Source organism: Ctenocephalides felis, unplaced genomic scaffold (genome assembly GCF_003426905.1).
Source record: "Ctenocephalides felis isolate EL2017-DRISC unplaced genomic scaffold, ASM342690v1 CF-g0.4_SCAFFOLD_03571, whole genome shotgun sequence".
Classification (NCBI taxonomy): Eukaryota; Metazoa; Arthropoda; class Insecta; order Siphonaptera; family Pulicidae; genus Ctenocephalides; species Ctenocephalides felis.
In genome coordinates this window covers 67,203,632-67,222,472 of record NW_020539725.1, presented here as the reverse complement: position 1 = coordinate 67,222,472, position 18,841 = coordinate 67,203,632, and the positions used below count along the sequence as shown (strand labels likewise).

At 29.8% G+C, this 18,841-nt stretch overlaps 1 protein-coding gene across 1 annotated transcript; it reads right to left on the bottom strand.

The window, feature by feature from the left end:
- Positions 1-11,676: 11,676 nt before the first annotated feature.
- On the bottom strand, positions 11,677-15,316 carry LOC113386584 (pituitary homeobox homolog Ptx1-like). Its single transcript, XM_026624357.1, has 4 exons — positions 15,263-15,316; positions 13,166-13,427; positions 12,906-13,092; positions 11,677-12,678 (listed from the first exon to the last, which is right to left on the bottom strand). The coding sequence occupies exons 1-4, from the start codon at positions 15,314-15,316 to the stop codon at positions 12,411-12,413; spliced, it is 771 nt and encodes a 256-aa protein (XP_026480142.1). The 3' UTR covers positions 11,677-12,410.
- Positions 15,317-18,841: the final 3,525 nt, after the last annotated feature.

Below are 18,841 nucleotides of genomic sequence, written 5' to 3'. Positions count from 1 at the left end.
TCAAAAGTGTAATTATTATGTAAATTACCTTTAAAATTAAAATAAGTTTTAAACCTGTTTGCCACCTAACTAATCCAAATTACCCCGTCTATAGAGTAAACAGGTCTAGATATCAAATTTTTGAAAGACATCAAAAAAGCACATTTCTACAATGATGAAGTAGCTGGCAGTTTTACTGAACGTAGTCAGATAATTGTTCGTTTGAAATGCGTTATTTATTGTGATACAATTGTTTTGGTTTTCACAATATAGTTTGTATTTGCTCAAAGTCAAATTGGACCCTTATGTCTCGCCCTGCTCTACATGTATACTTTTTATTAAATTTGCTTTAATTCATCGAAAGTTACTTGAAACTTTTCAAAAAGCAGGTCAAAGAAGAAATACCTAATTCATTTTCTATCTCTCCTCGCAGAAATTTGAACATTTTTGATAAGCTCAGTAGTATTATTTGCAATTATACACAAAATCCAGAATCCAAAAAGAATTTGAAAAACTTGAAACTTAATCAGTAAGTCGAAAGACCAAAAATGACTTGAATTGGATTATACCATGTATTCTATAGAAAGTGTATAAAACTTCCAGTTTGATTGTATTGATAAAATATAGACAAACTAATTGGGTTTATTGTTTTTATAATACCCCATTCAAACAACACATCCTTATACACTTAAAGTATTAATATTTTTGATTCAATATACAAGACAATATACCTTACTTAACAAAACGGCGTTTGCCGGATCAGCTAGTATTAAATAAAATAGTCAACATTTTTGCAAATACTTCTGAATTGATAATTGATGAAGAATTCAATTTTTCTGGTTCATCTCAATTACTATATTTTTGCTTAACGTTTGCCGGGTCAGCTAGTATATATATATATATATATATATATATATATATATATATATATATTTGGTTTTAGCATACTTTAGAAAAACAATAATGTATGCTAGGTGTGCCAAAACCCAAAAAGCTGATCTTCAACCCTAACTAATCAGCACAATTCCCAAATGATATCTTTCCAGCGGTTTTTGAATTTTTAAAATCGGTTCAGGAGTTTTGGCTAAATTGCGCACTAAAAGTTTCACACCTTGTCGTTCATAACGAGTGTTTACTGAGATTCATGAAATGGATATGGAAATCGGTTATCAGTTTCTGATTTCCTAAAAAAGAGTTGTTCGGGCCGACTGCCGAAATAGTATAAAACCGTCAAAATATTATATTACTATTCATTTTTGGGCGTTATCGTCCGAAATGAGAATGGGAATGGAAATCCGCCAATCGGAATCGGCGGCCAATTATCGGCCATACTGGATTAGGAGCTGTCAGAGAAGATTACGGAGATGGCAGAGTCGTCGGCAAAAAATGTGTCCGTGATTAATTTATTACATAACTGGATATCGACGGATTTGATATTGATATTGGTATATTGAGATAAAAATTCATTTTTGACATGCGGGGGAATTGATTTATAAAACTTGCTGTAACCTGACCAAGGTAAAATGTCACTTACTAATGAAACCTAGAACTTTAATTTTTTTTTATATAAATGATATGTATATTAAGGGCATTCAATCTCCGATGCAAAAGGGGTAAAAGCCGTTATTGTACACAAAATCATATTATATATCCTCGTCGTCGTATTATTGTTGAAGAAGCGATCGGCGAAATAAACTCGGAATTTATTCATAAGTCTCTCCTTAGAATTTTGGATCATACATCAACGGCATAAATAAATATATTACCAGCATTTGCAACAGACACCCCTGAACTCCTCCCCTGATATATTTCCAAGTAATATATATTTATAATAAATGACAGGGTCGAACTTACGTATGTGAATATTAATTATTAATTTTTATTGTCAATAGGTTTGATTTTCTTTATTCCTTAGATATTGGCTCTACTTGATGCCATAAACAGTTTGTATATTGAAGCAAATAATTTTTCAAATTATTATTTTGCAAATTTGTATTTTGGAAATAATCAGAAAAAATAACGACATCACATTCCGAATCCTATCACAAACCTATCAATTATTTAACAATTCTACTTTAAATTCCTTGAAGAAAAAGTTTATGTTTTCACCAGAAAATCCAACTAATTTCATATTTTCTCGTCGCTTCAAGACAAGTATATTTTTACAAAATTTTAATATTGATCTTGAATTAAACCTAATAGAATGGTCTAAAAACTAACATCGTAAATTATGTGGTTGTACTATAAAAAAACGTTTAAAAAAATTAAACTGTTCTATATCTTATTTGAATAACTAAATTTTAATTTTAACCTACATAAAGATAAAATGCCACCTACATCTATATTTTTAATAGTATATTTTATTCTGCAATTTTTTTTTAAATTTAAATTTTGATTTTGAACTATTTTTTGTCTGCAAAAGTTCTATAAAATTTAAGTTACACTATTGGTAAAAGAGACAATAATGTAAGTTTTTGTAAATAATTAAAATGAGATATTTATACGCAATTTTACTCTATTTCCAAAAAATTTTGAATAAAAAAATATCATCTTGAATTTTTAGTTCACTTTCATCAAGTACTTGAATTATAATCAGAAAAAAATATGTAAATATTCAAATATATAATTGATGCAGGTTAATTTAAATTAATTTGAAGCTAATTTATGAAAAAACTTGACCGGTTTTTACTAAGATTCAATCATGGAAATATTTTCTAAGAATGATGATGCAGAATTTAAATATCTCTTAGATTATTTATTTATCTCTCCCAGTTTGTCTCTGTGTATTATCATTTACATTCAAAATGTGAAAAAGTTAGTGCGGAATATAAAATCACGGAAATCTATTCTAAATACATTCGAATCTCGAAACGTTTGCAAAAATATCAGAAGTGGATTTAGTATAATACAAATATCATTTATCAAAAAAAAAGTAAGCAAAGAGTAATAGTATTATTTGCGAATATTAACCAACACACTGAGGGTAATCTTGTGATGAGCACTGATATTGTAACATGCATAAATATTTTTTGAAAATGGCAAAAAACAATTGGGCCAGGAAACTTTAGTCTTTATCTGATGCTTTTCGCACCAAAATTTAGAACCAAATATTTTAATTTTAAATGGTTTATCCCATTTAGATTGCGTCTTCATCTAAGAGTCGATATGTTTCGCAAAAGTGTTTTAAAAATGGGCGTAACTTCTACGCCTGAGAGAGAAGAGGAGCCTTAGTTAACATTACAATTCCATTTGAGAAGATTGAATGAAACAATCTTCGGTAATGGACAATTATCACAGAGTGCCCCCTTTTTTAACTCGTACCACATTTGTACGAAACCACTTTCCTCATGAAACCCACTTAGGTTTTAAAATTTTTCCTTCTGTAGAATTTAGGGACAGACTAGTGCCAACGAGTAATTTTAAGATAGTTTTTTACATCTTTGCGTTTTCCCTTAATCATTTAGTATTTTATAGATTCAAAAATACCAAAACCAATTTGTGTATTTGATATATGTACATATGTATATCAAATAAGCAAATTTTCATGAAAAAAGCTAGTTATCTACATATTTTATGCCCTCAATTTTGGGTTTCTTACCAATAAATGACCGTTTGCAAAATTCTTATAAGAATCGAATTGAAGATATAAAAAGCTTACTAACATCCCAATGCATATACAAAATCAACTTAATACATAACAAATGAAATTCGGCAATTTAGATAAAAGTTTACCCCGTTTATTTGTAAAATAATATTTTCGCTTTCACTAAAAGTTATTGAATAGGTGGATTTTCCAATTCATGTCTTTTATACGTATAATATCTATTATTGCATAAATTAAATGAATTTATTTATCATATTTTACATTCAGCTATTCCGGGTTCTGAAAATGTATTTTATGTAAGTAGCAACCTACGAAATATAGAACAAAGGGGAAAGTTCCCGATTGCCGGACATCTAAGGTTATTTATAAATAAATCAAAAAATATTTTATGTTAGATAACAAAGTTAGAAATCAAACTAAATTAACAAAAACGCAATCTTTGCTAAACCATAATTAATACTATCAATCAAACTTTGGTAACAAAAAATGTGATTTTACGAAGTGGCACCTAGTACCGGACATTTCAAAATAACCAGCATTGAACACATATGTAGCCATTTCCACGCTCTGAAATATCTGCACATTTGTGTTCGACGAATATTCTTAGATATTGCAAAAAAAATCACTAATTATCCACCCTTTTGGCTCAGCCACACCGATGCTCTCAGCTGGAGCATTCATCATAAGATTTTCATTCTTTGATTGGAAAATACGAAAAATGGGGGTATGTAGTGACCGTTAGCACTCATAAAGAACAAAATTAAATAATTATAATAAATTACGTCCATTCTCACAAGAAATATCAATATGTTTACTTCCAGCGCTAAGGGACGACTTAAGGCCTATGGGACAGACAATTTCGTTCACTTGATGGTACCTACTAAAATTGTTTAAAATATCTAATAATATTCTACCATTTTACGGATAACAACCAAGTACTACTTTTATTTTTGAATGCCACTGAAAGATAAATGCATAAATAAAGAATTACTTCCATTGATATTTAGGTGACGCCGTGTTTTTGCGCCTAAAACAACAATGGGTTGCTCCCGCCCTGGCCGTGTGCGTCACAGGTGAGTCTTGGCGGGTGATCCTGCACCTGTGTGACCCCAGTGCCCCTTTCACTTGTATTTTGAAATAAAAGGATTTATATTCGCTTAAATAATACAGTGTCCGGCTTTTAGTGCCGTCCGGCGTTACGGGACTTTCCCCTACATATGCCTGGCATAGATTCTTATTAGAATCGCATAAACGCGCGGTGAAATTCAAAACTTTTATGAATTTTTACAATTCAATCGAATCGTAAGCCTATAATATTTTAGTATGCTATTTCAGACTACGACATATACCGTTATAAATATTTTAAAATGATCATTTAACGTTTCAGAACTCGCTCTTGCGTCCTTTGGAGAATTCATTTAAAATATCAGTCGCATAATCGATCCGGAAAACAAATTAATAATTTCGATCCGGAATTAATTAACCGCCGAAAAATAAATAGATAGATATAGAAACTGTTCGCTTCCGGTTTTCCAATTTCGCGCGCGGTCGCTCTTTTCAATTTCCAATTGGAGAGCACTGAGCACCGAGCAGCATATCCGGCGAGTGGCGCGATCGGCATTAATCCTTCATTAATTAATTGCAAAAACCCAGTAATTGGCTTTTCTCCTCCTACGACCGCCCTCCTCTTTTTGCTCCCGTTGCTATTTCGCTTGCCACTTATATATATTTAAAAAGTGTGTGTGTGTATGTAGGTAGGATTTTTCAATTGGTCCAGTCGTTTTTGACAAAAAAACGACTGGACCAATTTTAAAACTTTTCAAAGTTATTCGATGTAGTTCGATAAGGACTAGCAAGGGCTTTGATGCATCTTACCGTCATTCCATATAAATTCACTATTTCTCATATAAATTTTATTTATATGAAAAACAGTGTATATTAAATATTTTTAAAGAAAATTGCAATAAAAAGTAAGCGAAAGTAAATGTCTCGAATATTTGCTGAGATTGAATCTTATATTTTAAATGGGTATCTTGTAAGAATCTTGAAGATGCTCATTTATACGGTATGAAACCATATATTATATAAAATAATATGTATTATAAAAAGTGTAAGTATGGAACCGAAAATTTAATGAATAAAATAAAAAGATGATATTGCTTGCTTTATGAAAATCTTGCTTATTTGATATACATACATACATATATTTTTTTAGTTTTAGTATTTGACTGGTTCTATCATATACAAATACACTAAAATGATTAGGAGGTCTGGAAAGCACAGATGTAAAAAATATTTTTAAACATCGTACTGATTTCAACAACTTGGTAACATACTATCTCTAAATTCTACAGAAGGAAAATTTAAAATGTAAATGTATTTTTCGAATTTTTCTAACATAAAGAAACTTTTCTTCGGAATTTTTCCAGATTTTGAATCAGTTTGATATTAATTAATGAAATATTTTATACATTCTGCTGGTTATTGCGTCATGGTGTTTATCGTAAAAATATACAACATTAACCAATTTGAACAAAATAGAAAAAAAATCTCATAATGCTAGAAAATTAAGATTGATTGATTTAAAAGTATCGATTTTTTACTCTTCATCAACAAAACCCTTCAAAGAATAATAAAAATCATTTATAAATATAAAAAGTACGATGAATTCAATCAAATATTTTCAAATCATGTTCAACGAAACTATAAACGGAATGAAATAAGATTCTAATATGAAAATGAACTAACCTTATCAGACATTTTGTGACACAACTGAGAACAGAAATAAAGCATTTTGGATTTTTGCATTTTTTAACACTTTAGTGCAAATTTCAAATAATCTTACTCTTTCTTAATTTGTTTTTACACTTTTTAGCACTCCAATACAGACGTTAAATTAACACCTTAACTTATATATAATACTTTTTTTTTTTACTAACATGTCACCACATTTCTAAATTTATTGCAAATGTCAAACACAATTTACTTCTTCGTCCCCACCATTAAAATTTTGGTAAATGGTAGAAGAAGGTTTAACTTGCTGAAAACTAGATGTAGTTGACATTTTAAAAATTGACAATTATGTAGCACTTTGAAATAATTAGAAGTTATGAGATTTAAAAAATTTTGTTAGAAGTGGAATTTTAGAAACATAAAATATGTACAATATTATTATTTGAATTTAGGTACAGTTTATTACCATGAATGTATCATATTCTAATATTGTCTAGAGCTTATTACTGTTATTCAGACAGCGATTAAGATTATTGTGAGTTGTTGAAATTGTAAACACATAACCTAATTTTTCAAAAAACATGTTTCATTTGACAGTTGAATTTAAGTAACATTAGTTCAATGACTATCACTAATATATTAATATTTGAACTATTTTTTTTAATAACTAATTCGTCATATTTTTATGTAAATTTATATTTAAAATTTCTCAAATCTCAAATTTATAATTAAAATTTCTTAAATAACGAACAAAGTAATTCAGCTAGCAAATGTCATTTCGCCTTGTTTCAAACTTTAGCTTAAATGTCATCATCCTTCTCACTCTAACATCATATGTGTGAGCGAGAGCGCCATATATGTCATTTACATATGGCAACCCCAAATTTCGTAAACACACAACTGTCAAATTAATTATTCAACTGTAAAACTTATCTTTAGAAATTATTAATGTTAGTAAATGTATGTTCAAATTAAAACATTATCTGTGTTATAAAGTTTTAATTAGTGTTTTAAGTTTTGTGCTTTTATCCTGGCGGTATGTATAATTTTTCTCACTTAATACGTATATGTGTTCTTAATTCCTTATATTTTTTTAACACCTATCAATTTGATTAACTGTCCAAATAATAACAATTAGCTTAACAAATATTTGTGCGATTTATTACTTCTATTGATGTCTAAATGCATAATTAAATCACTAAAACCTCAAAATATATGTGGAAGTATTTATTTTTAATTAATTGCACAGGAAAGTTAAATAAATTAATCTTTGACAAATTTAACCTACATTTTGAGGTTATGTACACGTTATTTTAAAAATCTGTTTAAAAATACGTACAAACGATATTTTATAGTTTTTTATTACGATAATATAATAGTTTTAATAATAAAGGTATATTACATATTGATAAATTAAGCTTCTGGATTTCCATAGCTGTTCCAAAAATTAAAAAAATATATATACTATAAAAATTTATTAAAATTATTCTTATTGACTTACCCTATCAGCTTGTAGCTCATCATGTTTTCCACACAATTTATATTAACAAAAATGTTTAAATAACTTATTACAAAATTTAGAAAATTCAAAACCTGAAATACAACGATTTTTTTCTACAAAATAAAACTGCACAAGTTTTAAAGTTTCAATAAATCTTTTTTAATTTTTCTTTATTTTCTGACTAGAAGATCCTGTTCGTGTTTATTATTACAAAGGATATGCACATTAATTCAATGATAATATTATCGATAATTATTTAATTTAATATTAATTTATGTATAATTTTATATATATAATTTAACACTATTCATTTATTATTGTACAATTTTTTTTAATTACAATTAGAAAAACCTATTTTTTTAATAATTATTCACACGATCAGAATTCGTTCACAAAATACTGTTTGTAATATATATATATATATATATATATATATATATATATATATATTTGCTTATATATTGCTATAGTTATAGTTTTGGCAATTTTATTCTTTGGTTTTGATTTGGCACATTTTTTTTAAAACACAAACCACTTAGCATTGTAAATATATAAAGTTGGACGATAAATTAGAAAAATTCTTAGAAATATTTAAATTATTTGAATTATTATTTGACACTTCAACCTCCATTTTGAGGTTACCTGCACGTTACTGTACAAAATTGTTTAAAAACACAAACAAACCACATTTTATAATTTCTTATCACCACAAACTTGTTTAAAATCTAAATTTTGATTAATTTCTGATAAATTACAATGTCTAGTTTTGTAAAAATTTAAATTATCATAACTTTATTTATTTTATAATTTCTGTTACGTCAAATTTATTATTTGCAATGCTAATCGGTCAGTGTTACCAGATTGAAGAGATCAAAATTACGATATTGCACTTGGTTTGATATTGGCGCCAAATTTGAATTTCATAAAGGTCGACATGTATAAAAAATGAATAATTAAAAATAAAATAAATAATTGAAAATTTACATTATTAATATTAATTACTAAATTAACATTATTTTGAAATTGTTAAATAGAAACCTTGAAAAAATACTCATATAAATACTTTACAAGTATAAATATTAGTAACATTGCAACAATGTCAAAAAACTAATTTTAGAAAATTATTTAAGATTAATAGCAAAATTCAAAAATCTCACTCTATTTTTTATACATCCGTCCTTTACAACGGCTCCAATTCTTCCATTTCCATATAAATCTGTGAATTTCATAGTAACATTTCAACTATTAATTATTACTTAAACTATATTATTACTTTACTAGTTTTCATAATTTTTTTTACAGTCTGAAAAGTTATTGTTACAATTTCATCATAATAATTACACAATTTGAATAATTTAATATAAATCTTAAATTAAATGCCATTCTTAAGTATTATTAGAAGTAATTTACATGATTATTATTCTTTGGGGTCGTCGTTTTAGACCCAAAAATGGTCCTAACTAAAATGGATTTGGTAAAATAGACTATATGTACATGTTTTGGTTGTTGTTGGAAGAAAATTGTAAAAAATAGCATAGGAGTAAAAATAAAGGTATTAAATAAAATTATTTTACAAACGTTTCGAGACTGTGGTTCGTGCCATCATCGCCGACTCCTACGTGCATTTTATTGTTCTATGGCAACACTAGCTTGTTCTTTCATTTGTTAATTGTGATCTATGGCAACACTAGTTTGTTCTGCCATTGCGCAAATCAGAAGTGGGATGAATAATTATGATAAGACAAAACCAGATGTCACTAGTGATGGTGAACAAATATTAATTAGACACTAATTTTATTACAACAAAAATGTTTTTTACTCTTAATTATAAAATAACAATTAAAATCCAACTAATTTTTTCCCTTGTGCTATTTTTTACATTTCCCTTAATTTTTTTTGCGATTTATCACAACTCGTCTAAAGACTTAAATTAATTTTTACTATCTACTATACACCGATTTATAACTTCAAAACTAAAACAAAAATTTGTACCAATGCAAATAATTAAACTAAAATTGCACAAAAGTGTAGAAATTTATTATTTATAAGCCTCTTCTTTTACCTTAGCATAAATTGGAAAAAATAATTTAAATTATTTGTAAGATAAAAACCTAATTCCAAAATAGGCCTCTTAAATAAAAAATGCATGATATTAGCAGAAATTTGGCAACGCAGGAAATTTACGTGTGCGTTGTTGCCAGATTAGGGTGAAAAATGATTGATCGCAATATAAGAAATTTGAACACATTTTCGTTTTCAATTGAACTATACTGAATAAACCAAATGTGCTGCTACATAAAACAATAATTTAAGGCTTATAATTAAAAAAAGTAAAATGGTTTTATAATAAAAAGACCAGAAAGATTTTCAGAGCTGATGTTGGAAGTTATGTATATATTTGACTTTTATAATTTGCCTAAAATTATTATTTCATATAGCAAACTCACGCAGAAATTATTTTAATAAAGTCAACTTATAAATCAATTCTATCTCAATTCAATTATTGAGTTTGAATAAGAAAAATTTAACAAATTAATTTTCAATTGACAAAAATATTTTGTCTTAATTTTATGAAAAAACATAGGAAACATTTATTCAATTACATACTAAATATTATTTTTCTAAATATATATTTTACATACGTACTTTTATTTACAAACTTCGCGATCCGTCCAAAGTCGTGTACGCTTTTTTTCTTCATTGGAGGTCTCCAAAAAATTGTCCTCAAAGCACAAATGGTCATAGACCATCATAAACACATCACTTTTTGATGAAAATTTCAGAAATTATGATCCTCACGAGGTTGCCAAGCCAGATGAAATTTTTGTGTTTCCATGATAAGATTGTTAGAGAAAATTAGTTGACCAGTTCGAGGAATAAGATGGTAAATTGTTAGCAATGATTGTCATATGGACTTTTTGCAGTTCTAATCAAATCAGATGACAAGTTCCGTTAACAGTGAATCAATTTTTTAAAAATTATCCATCTTAGATATGGTCGTCCTATCAGTTTTTGAACAATCCAAATTGATCTCCTCATTTGTTATTCGAGAAAATTAGTTGACCAAATCGAAAAACCAGCATAAGTTCTATAACACAGAGACTCAAGATCATGAAAAATGCCCATCTTAGACATGGTCCAACTACCAGTTTTCTGATTTTCAAACTGATCTCTTCAATAGAAATTTTGATACCATGGAAACCTCTTAGATTTTTTGGTCCAACTGCTGAATTATTGGATTTCCCTGTTATGAATTTAGATTTTCTTGATCTAAAATTTTGACTGGCAAGAATTGCAGATATTGAATACAGTCATATCTTGATTTTGCAAAAATGGAATTTCCAGGATCTAATGATCTTATCCACTAATCGCCAAAATTTCTATTTTTACTACAATATTCTGTACGATATTGTCACAGATTTCTTTATATCATCATCAATTGTAGTTATTGGAAGCAAATTTAATAAACTTAGAACGTCGAACATCTTTCTGATGCATTGATCAATATAGAAATTACTCAAAGAAAGATTTCTGTTTTTGCCAGGATGTAAAATTCTTCAAGATCTTCTGCAAATTCAGACACAATTTAGTTCAGACACAGTCAGCTAAATTTTGCCAACATGGAATTACCAGTATCTAATGATCTTATCCATCAATCGCAAATATTTCTATTTTTACCACAATATTATGTACGATAATGCCACAGTTTTTTGCATCATTATTAATTGTAATCATTGGAAACAAATTTGATTAACTTAGAACTTCGAACATCCTTCTGATACATTGATCAATGTAGAAATTACTCAAAGAAAGATTTCTATTTATGCCAGGATCTAAAATTCCTCAAGATCTTCTGCAAATTCAGACACAATTTAGATTTTAATCTGATTACACAGCTCATCCATAAATAACCAACAATTTTTAAAACTTCACTACAATTTGAATCTCATCAATAAATTCATTGTGTGGATTATCTGGTCAAATTTGATATTTCTAGTCCAATATTGCCGAAATCTGAATTGGATTATCATGGAACATTCAATGATCTCATTAATTGGTCAACACATATAAAACCCTAGAAAAATTTCAAGTTTCCATCTGGATGAAATTAAAATGCCACACAATAATTCTGGATCAATTTAAATCTTGAATTATCCACCAAAAACAGAGTTTTTGAAACTTCACTATAATTTGGATCACTTTTGATTAAATTCACTGCCCATCTTGATCACTCAACAATTGTTCTTCTTCATAATCTCCCAAATCATCACTCGAATCATCCCTATCACTTTGAACAACCCTGGAATCACTTTCAGGAGGATTCGTTTGCATGGTAATTGCAGATAATCCCAATTCGTCTGCTAAAGTAAAACTTCCGACTTTTGTTGCATTCAAGTCTTGTCCAAGACTAGTAATTTCTGTATGGGGACTTTGCATCCCCAAATCACTGCGCAATCTAAGTCCTAAATTCATGTGCAGATCGTTGGATGGAATCCCAACACCAAAATTGGAAGACAATCTGATTTCCGATTCATCTGCTTGCATCCCAAATCCTTGTGTAGGGTAAAAAAAATCCAAGTTATTGGCGTGTCCTCAGACAACCCTATCAGCGTATTGACAAGCACTCAGACTGCTGCCTAATCCAGTGGTCCCTAAAGTGGAAGTGAGTGCAGATCCTAAAGTAGCCCCTAAAGCTGACCCCAAACTAGAGCTTCCAGGACTGGATCGTGATTGTATGGGGCTGGCAACAGGGCTGTATGATGAATTTCCTGTTGATGTTACAAATGATGAGCTGTGCTGTTTGGCTTTGAGGCGGAGACTTGCTATGCTGGAAGACATTGCTACGCACGAAGGCTCGGATCTTAAAAGAAAAAAAATTGTGGTTATTTTGGATAAAAGAAATGATAAAACAAATAATTACTCACCGATAGACAGTTCAGCTCAAAATGTTCTCATTCATTCAAATGCTTATTTCAACCGTCAGTTGAACTGCCTAGGGATGAGAAGAAAATAAAATTGTTACTTTATAGAAACTAAAATTGTTACTTAAAAAATTAAAAAATGAACAAAATAAATTTAAAAAATTACCTGTACACGTATGGGTTAGTAGGCGTCGTATAAGGACACGGTGCTGAATTACCAACACCACCAGTGACACCTCCAGTAACTCCCATAACACCACCAGCACCTGCTGGACTTATAGACGACGAGACAGGATTAAAACAATTCACCGCCGATTGGTGATGGTGATGGTGATTCGTAGGAACTACACTACCTGAAGACAAAAACATTGCATATTAAACAACAAATTCCAATTCTGGTCAGAAAAAAAAGAGTCTATTATCTACCTAAATGATGATTCCATGGAAAACTTTTCGCCCCCAAAGGACTCGGTGGGACTTTTGCTGCCCAATTGTTGACGCCAGCGTAGCTGGCATAAGGTGAATACAGTGCTTCAGTGTCTGCAAATTGAGCAGCTGTCATCAGACCGTTGAATTGTGCGTTGGCAACACCAAAACCTGATTTAAAGTCCGCGGCGGCGGCCGCTGCTGCGTTCATGGCGTTGCGTTCGCGCTTACGCCATTTCGCGCGACGGTTCTTGAACCACACCTGAAAGGGATAATGAATATAAAATTAAATTATGAGAAAAAAAGTCTAAAAAAAGATCACAAATAGTAATAAATATATTGATGTCATAAGATTAGTTTGAATGCTTGAAGTCTTTTACAAGAAGTTTTACGCCCAGCTACGACCCCGGCGTCGCGGTAAATTATTTACAAATATCCTTCTAGTGAACTATCTTTTTTATCTTTGGGTGTAAACTTATTATTGTTCCAAATTTCGTTTTTCACACCTACACCTGTGTGGGTATGTATATGGTGATGAAGATAGAACGAGTCCCCGGCCGCTAGGGGCGCTCGTTAATCTTCATTTCGCAATTAAACGCTACGCTGCACGCTTAACGGATCGTTAACCGACTGACTACGCGTAGACGAGTCGGTTCGTAGTCCCACATATTTCAGAAAAGTTAGAAGGTAATTTATACATCAACGTACAAGCACACTCACATTCTGAATTCAAATTTTTCTTTGATTTTATATTATATTAAACTAGCTACTATGCCTTAAGGCAAATTTCTGGAACTTCCCATACCGTAATTCAAAATTTTTAAATGCTTTAAAAAGTTTATGTTATAGTAATAGTCCAAAAATCGAAAAACAAATTTTGCATATTTTTACCAAAATATTCAGAGGTTTCTGAACATTTTGGCATAACTTAGAAAAAACGGATGTGTAAATGTGTGTGCGTGTATATGTATGCGCGTGTGGTATATATGTGTGGATACAATTTTTCGTCCACGTTTTTGGAAGCACGGATCAACCCATTGGAATAATTCAAAGAACATTCGATTCGTATCGATAGCTAGACATGCTGATTAGTTTTTGGCGAAGGCAGGTCCAGCCGTTTCGAAGATACGGAGCAAAAAGTCCAGACAATGGAAACTCAGTTTTTGCTAGAACCAGGAATCGGATAAGAATGATTAAAACAATATTCGATTCGTATTAACAGGAAGATGTGCTGATTAGCTTTTGTAAATGAAGTTTCAGCCGCTTCGGAGCAAAAAGTGCAAAACCGCCATATCGCATTTCTTTACTTTTTTTTATCGAATCTCCTAAGCCGCTGGATCTACCTAACTTAAAATGTGATTTATTCATTTTGCCTAATCATTCTAATCATTCTAATCGGATGATCCGTTCTCTAAAATACTGAATATACTTTTTTGCACTTTTTATTCCGTATCTCTGCAACGGCTGGACCTGCCTTTGCTAAAAACTAATCAGCAAGTCTGCCCATCAATACAAATCGAATGTTCAAAGCGGTTGATCCGCGTTCCCGAAATCGTCGACGAACATTTGTATCCGCACACACACACATTCATTTTATCTAAAGTTTGCGAAAATGTTCAGAAACTTCTGAAACGTAAATATATGCAAAAATTTTCATTTCCGATTTTTAGGCAATGACTATAAATTTCTATCCTAAGTTAATTATGTATTTCATCTTACGATAACCAAATAAGATAATTGTTTCGTTTTACAATTTGGCTTCCTTCCTAAAATTCACCCCCAATATTTTTACTTTCGATTTGTATTAACCGTGAAATGACTAAAGCAAACTTTGTGAATCTAGTAGGGGTAGTTTTATTCGTGTTAACTTGTATCCCTTCGACCCCCCTATAACGTGTCGAATCTCTCACCGAAATTTCCTCCCTCGGCGGTCATTTCGTTTTATTTGATTTCAATTTGCATTTGATACGATTTGATAGAGGACAATGTGGGAATTAAAAGAATAAATTTAAAACTAGGTGTAAGTGGCATTTTGGTCAAAGTCATATTTTATTTCGGTCAATTTTTACCAGTTTTTGTATCCCGTTTTGTGTATACCAATCTTTTATTATCATCTCTTACTTGCCGAGCAAATTTCTCATCAGGCAACATCGTCCCGTTGTAGTCCCGTTATCGTCCCGCGTAGAATGTACTACGTACTACGTAGTAAATGAAAACGTCACGTCGGACGTGTGCACGCGTACATCACGCCATTTCACGGATCGTTGGCTAAGTTACTAATAGACGGAGAGCTGGTGGAACAAAAACTTTTAACGAAATTTCTAGTATTTGAACAATAATTCATATAAACATTTGAAATTTCAGTGTGGTTTATTTGAGAAAGTAGAAACAAACAAATGTAACGATCTTTATGCGATAGAACGAACACAAACCCGCATGAAATGTAAAACGATATGATGGAAAATATAACCCCAGCTCTCTGCCTATTACCATTCTCTATACGCTCACTTCACTTCACTTTGCTCTACTACAGCTCACTTCACATCGTTTCGTTTCGCTTCGCTTTACTTCGTTCTATATCTATATTAGTTTGGTTTATTTAATCTCTTCTTTATTTTACGATAGAAATAAAAGGACTCGGGGCGCGGGATTAATCTTGAGATATTTAGTTCATTTGTGATTGTTTCTCTATTTTAGTTTAGTACAATGTATTTCTCTTAAAATAATTTTTAGACGATTTAGCACAAATCAAGCATGCTTGTGTTCTAACCAAAAGATTAAATATAAATACAAATGTGGTGTTTGAAATATGTATTAATTTTGGGCGTTTGAAATTGGGTATGTTCGATCTCTCTAAAACTAGTGATGCTTGGCCTTAAGGTAAATTGCTGGAACTTTCCGTACTGTGAAGAAATATTCGAAGAATATTAAATTTTTCCAAAAAGATCATTATAAATACTGTAACTTTTATTATTCGTGTTTATAGACAAAACATAAGATCTTATAAATCAGAGGATGACCTTTTTAAATGTTTACATGAAAAGTAAATAAACAAAGCGGAGGCAGAATGAAGGACTTTATCTCATATTTCTAAAAATTATATAAAAAAAATTGCAAGGTTTTTTTTCAATTTTTTTTTATTTTTTTTTTATTTTTATTTGGCCTCGCTTACTTTGAGCATTTAGCCACCTACAACATTTTTATTTATTTACATTCTAATTTTTATATCAATTTCAATCTATTTATGTATCCTATCCTATATTTTTCTTAATTTTTCTTCTTCTTATTTTCTTCAATTCTTGCTCTTTTCAAATTTCTAATTCTATTTAACTTTCAGCTTCATTCCATTTTTTTATTCTTCTTCCTAGTTCCAATATTTCTCTTCTTACTCCTATTTCAATTCAACTTTTCGAACTCTGTTATTCCTATTTTTCTTAATTTTTATTCAAATTATATTTAACAAATACAATTTTTATTTGATTTCAAATTAACTACACATATTTTTTCTCATAAATTCTAAGTCATTGACAGGATTTGATCCGAAGATCGCTGCTCGCCACAATTGCAAGGATAAAATTATTTATTTCAAGTATATAAGTGAGCTTTAGAATTTCAGCTAGACTTGAATTGTTTTTTTTTTTTGAAATTTTGAAATCAGTTCTTCCCAAACTAGATTCCGCACCCATGTGATGTATTTACAACTATATCAGTTTTGCAAATATAAGAAATAAATTAGATTACTTTGGGGGCGTGTTGAAATGCGTGTAATGTGCGTGTAATAAGATCGGTGACGAAACGGAAGTCACGTGTCGGACTTCCGTCACGCACGCGTCACGAAAATCATCGGAAACCATCGGAAACCGATTTCTGATGTAAACACATGGGTCTTCAAAAAGAAAATATAAGTCATGAAATTCAAACTAGTTTTGCATGTTTTTCCTCGTATATAAAATCTTTATGTTTTTTATTTCAGTCATATAATCACTTTGTTCCAAAAAAATTTAATTCCTCCTCAAACATCCAAATCGGCGAAATCCTTCGTCCTTTATCCTTTTTCATTCGAATCGAGTCAGTTTTTTTATCCAATTCAAACCATTCAAAATCCGTTGGCAATCGAATTCAATATCAATTATCGATTAATTGACAGCCCGTATAATTTCTGTTAATAAAAAAACGAGAAAACTGAACGACTGGGTTTTTTAAATGATATTTTTTCTGCTATTTTTTACAATGCGGAGGAATTGAATATGATATTAATTCGTTTTTCATTGTGGGAGATAAAAATTATTGGAAAAAATACGGACAAAAAAGATAACGTACGAAAGTTATGTGAATTGAAGAGCTTATTATTGCTATATATTAATATTCATAATTATCTAGTCACGTTTTTGATTTGTTATATAAAGTCTGTCTGAGATTTTGTTAAGTCGATTATTTCAACTTATGAAAAATACAGAATAGACTTATTTAACAAAACTATATATCTTCGTATTTTGAAGAAAAGTTAATCAAAAGACGTTTTGCTGAAGATTATACTTTATTTTAACTTTGAAATACAAATAGTTAGTTTTTGAATTATGTTTCGTCACATTACAAAATAATAAAAATTTGAAAAATTTCAGTGCTTGAAACTATATATGAATTTTTCATCATTATATCTTTAATTAGTCATATTTTTTATTTTTATCTCTAATACATTATTGTGACATAATTAAGTCCCCTAGTTAAAAGTACTTAAGGATAGGACGTAGATCTTAAATTCTTGTCTTGTATAGTCTTGTAATTTTTAAAATCATGTAAGAATATTGTTTAGAATTTGTCTAATATGTTAAATGACGACACAAATAATGAGTCAAAACATACATAGTAAAAAAAGTAAATATTTATTGTTTTTTTAATTGAACTATTTGGTTGCAAATGAACATTTAAAGAATATGTTGCAATGTCGAGCAAAAAATCTAAAGTTTATATACATATATATTAGGGTGGTCCTTAATATAGACATTTTCGAATTTCCTTGCTCCCAAGGGCTCAAATGGTTCCAAATTGATAAAAAACAATCCTCTCAAAGTATTAGCTTCTAATATTGTTTTTTAGATAGTGCGCAATTCAATAAAAGTTTGGTATGGAAATAGCACGAAAAAAATTTAAAAAAATTTAAAAATGTTTTTAGATATAATTTAGCGAACAAATGAATGAGTTTTATTCAAAATTTGTCGCTAAGTTATACCGAAGGTTTTTTTTTAATTTTCAAAAATTTTTCCATGCTATTTCCATACGAAGTTTGATTGAATTGCGCTCTATCTAAAAGACATTATTAAAAGCTAAAACTTTCAGAGAATTGTTTTTTATCAATTTGGAACCATTTGGGACCTTTGGGAACAAGGAAATTCAAAAATGTCCATATTAGGGACCACCCTAATATATATATATATATATATATATATATATATATATACATATGTGTGTATAGACCTTGGGTTCATGGGAAACCAATAAACGCTCCTGCTCCAATTACACGCACTTGCCTCCTAAATTGCTTCACAAATAATTCGTATGAAATCAATTACTGAACAAATCTAACAAGGGTAGCACCGGTAAAGATTTTAATCACACACTAGTCTTATGCTCCTTGGAAAAAGATTAATTTCAGAATAAAAATCTACAAATTGTACC